Source organism: Poecilia reticulata, linkage group LG13 (genome assembly GCF_000633615.1).
Source record: "Poecilia reticulata strain Guanapo linkage group LG13, Guppy_female_1.0+MT, whole genome shotgun sequence".
Taxonomy (NCBI): Eukaryota; Metazoa; Chordata; class Actinopteri; order Cyprinodontiformes; family Poeciliidae; genus Poecilia; species Poecilia reticulata.
The window spans coordinates 33,164,986-33,168,257 of record NC_024343.1 but is presented as its reverse complement, the minus strand read 5'-3'; the positions used below and the strand labels follow the sequence as shown (position 1 = coordinate 33,168,257).

Here is a 3,272-nt window from a genome sequence, read left to right as displayed (position 1 = left end):
CATAAAATACCATAGCATAGCACAGCTAATATAGCATAAAATACCATAGCATAGCTCAGCTAACCATAGCATAAAATACCATAGAATAGCACAGCACAGCTATGGTGTGCTAACCACACCATAGCTGGTTTTATGCTATGGTTAGCACAGCTAACCATAGCATAAAATGCCATAGCGTAGCACAACTAACCATAGCATAAAATACCATAGCATAGCATATCTTGTCATACCAAAACATAATGTATCATATATTTTATTTTCTAAGCACATGAACAGAAATTACTTTTAACCAAATGTCGCACAATAAAACAACATAAAATAGAAGCAAAGTAAAAACCGTCTGCGGGCGTTAGCTCGGTTTACGTTTCACATCAGAAGATGGAGCTGAAGGTTTTATTTCTCCTCCAGCTCACGGTCTACCTGGGGAAGAGAGACTTTGTGGACCACGTGGACCTGGTGGAGCCCGTCGGTGAGGTTTTAGTTCAGGCTGTGAGATGAAACCTGAGCACCATCAGGCTCCTGTGTTCACTCTGTGTGTGTTTCTGCAGATGGTGTTGTGTTAATTGACCCAGAATACCTGAAGGAGAGGAAAGGTGAGGCCCCTGAGTGTCGCTGGATGTGAGGAACCGGAGCGCTCTTTAATTTGGCGGGGTTCCTCTGGGATGTGTCCTGGAGCTGCTGATCTTTCTGCTCTGTCCAGTGTTCGTCACGCTGACCTGTGCGTTCCGGTACGGCCGGGAGGACCTGGACGTCCTGGGGCTGACGTTCAGGAAGGACCTGTTTGTGGCGAACATCCAGGCGTTTCCTCCGCTGCCTGAAGAGAAGAAGAGTCTGACTCGTCTTCAGGAACGCCTGATTAAAAAGCTGGGGGAACACGCCCACCCCTTCACCTTCGAGGTACCGAAGAGACCGCAGCTCTGGTCTGTCAAGAAGTTTCACTTTCCGCTTGGTTTTTTAGAGATGAAAGACTTGGTTTTGCACTCTGACCTCCATCTGTTTCATAAATGACGCTGACCACTGGCAGATAGGCTCCGCCCACTCACCTTAAAGGTGCTGCCAGCTGTGATTCAGGAGGTTTGGCTCTGGAGTCAGGAGAGACGCTGTTCCTCCTGCTGCTGAGTCATGAATGTCTGAGTGAAGTTCACATTTCTTTATTTCCAGATCCCTCTGAACCTGCCGTGCTCCGTCACCCTGCAGCCGGGACTGGAGGACACCGGGAAGGTAGCTTCATGTTTCTGTCCCCTCTGATCAGAAGGAGTCAAACCGACGTCTCCTCCTGTTGCTGTCCTCAGGCCTGCGGAGTCGACTTTGAGGTCAAAGCTTTCTGCGCGGAAAACCTGGAGGAGAAAATCCACAAGAGGTATAAAAGTCGCTGTCGGGCCCCTGGTAAGGCAGGACGGCGGATTCCTGCCGGGCTGCTGGGATTAGGTTCTGGTTCTGGTTCTGGTTGTTTCAGGAACTCGGTGCGCCTGGTCATCAGGAAGGTTCAGTACGCCCCGGAGAAACCGGGCCCGCAGCCGACGGCCGAGACCACGAGGCAGTTCCTGATGTCGGACAAACCGCTGCACCTGGAGGCGTCGCTGGACAAGGAGGTAACACCTGAGACACCTGGGCAGTTTGGGCCAATGAAACGCTGAGGTTCTTTTAGCCGTTTGATTTGGGCTGCAGTCAAACAAGGCCAGGGAAAATATTTACCTATTCAATGTCATGTGGAATCAGCCGTTTTTTAATCTTCCCATCATGTTATAAAGTTTTTCTCTGCCGTGTTGCTTTGATTCTTTCATGCACGTTTGGGAAATCTTTTAATCTCCATGGCAACCATTCAGCTTTACAGAACGCCTGGTTGGACCTAGCCCCGCCTTCGAGGCTAAGCTCCTCCCCCCCTCTCAGCTCCTTCAGACTAGCCAGCAGCAATTAGCAAACAGCTGGTGGAGCTGAGCTCATCATAGGAGCTTCTGCTCAGTGAAACGCTGGTAAAAACGTCGTTAAGGGTTAATAGAGGAGCCATGTTGGTATGACTTCATGGAGGAAAGAGCAGGAGCTTCTTAAAGTGACAGAGCCCCAATTCCAAGGCGTTAAATTACAAAATTAAATTTCTTTTAAGTCATATTTGAAATATACAGCATTTTTTTTATCAACTGATGTTAAAATAGTTGTACTGTGCTTTAAAATGGAGCTTTGTGGCTGGAAAAGACAGCGCTGCCCCTTTAAGATATTGCTGCATGTTGTGTCCATGTTTCTCTGTGGTTCGCCTGCTGAAGCAACGCGCAGCGCCACATGATGAGATGGTTTACAGAAAAACATTTTGCCTCCTGCTGGGCAGTGGAGCGTCCTCAGATCCTCAACACCTCCAGTCATGGTTTCTTACTTTGGCTGGGCCAGACGGCGTACGGCTGCTGTAGTTGAGCTTTCAGAGGTTAGCATTGAGCGCCGAGCTGAGCAAGCGCTGAGGCCCTCATGCATGAACGAGGTGAACCTGCTCGGCTAGAAAACCCTCCAGGTCGTCTGATTTCAGTGGATTCACAGACGGACGCGTCGCCTCAGAATCAGCTGTTAGCTTAGCTTTAGCCAAAAGTGATTCTGAAGCAAGAGTCGCACAACTTCATCATATTTTTATTCAGATTAAAGCAACAAAGTGTTTAGTAAAATATCGACTGATAACGGATCCTCTTTAATATTTAGAAATTACATCATCAGACAAACCAAAGTATAAAGTTAAGTGGACATTTTGGTATTTTACAAACCAAAATGAAAATAATGAATATAAATAACATAATCAGAAATGAACAGAACCAGGTAAAGGAAACATTCAATCCAAATCAGTTTCCTTCAATAAAAAACTGATAAAACTTTAACTGTCTCTGTTTCTGGAGGATTTCTGCTAAAACATGTTTGTTCTTCATTCAGTGGGAAGAAAATCCAGAAATACTTCATAATGAAATTACTGAAGTAAAAAATACTCCTGAAAGTACATTTTCTCTAACAAAATGACTCAAATAAACATAAATTAGCTGCTGCCTGACTGGTTTAGTGGAGTTGGTTAAAAACGTTTTATTTTATTCCTCAAGCCAAAGCTTGAGGAATAAAGCTTTGGCTTTATTCCTTGTTGGCGACACATTGAAGGTTGTGCTAACGGTAGCTTTCTGTCGAGAAGGTTGTGCTAACGGTAGCTTCCTGTCGAGAAGGCGCCGCTAACGGTAGCTTCCTGTCCAGAAGGGGGCGCTAACAGTAGCTTCCTGTCCAGAAGGTTGCGCTAAGGGTAGCTTCCTGTC

General features: G+C 46.4%; 1 protein-coding gene across 1 annotated transcript in view; it reads left to right on the top strand.

The window, feature by feature from the left end:
* Positions 1-3,272, top strand: part of arrb1 (arrestin, beta 1) — a 20,614-nt gene that overhangs the window by 6,988 nt on the left and 10,354 nt on the right. Inside the window, exons 3-8 of the mRNA XM_017308135.1 lie at positions 409-469; positions 549-593; positions 701-897; positions 1,162-1,221; positions 1,293-1,360; positions 1,457-1,592. Coding sequence (XP_017163624.1) covers positions 409-469; positions 549-593; positions 701-897; positions 1,162-1,221; positions 1,293-1,360; positions 1,457-1,592 — 567 coding nt within the window. The remainder of the gene's footprint in view (positions 1-408; positions 470-548; positions 594-700; positions 898-1,161; positions 1,222-1,292; positions 1,361-1,456; positions 1,593-3,272) is intronic.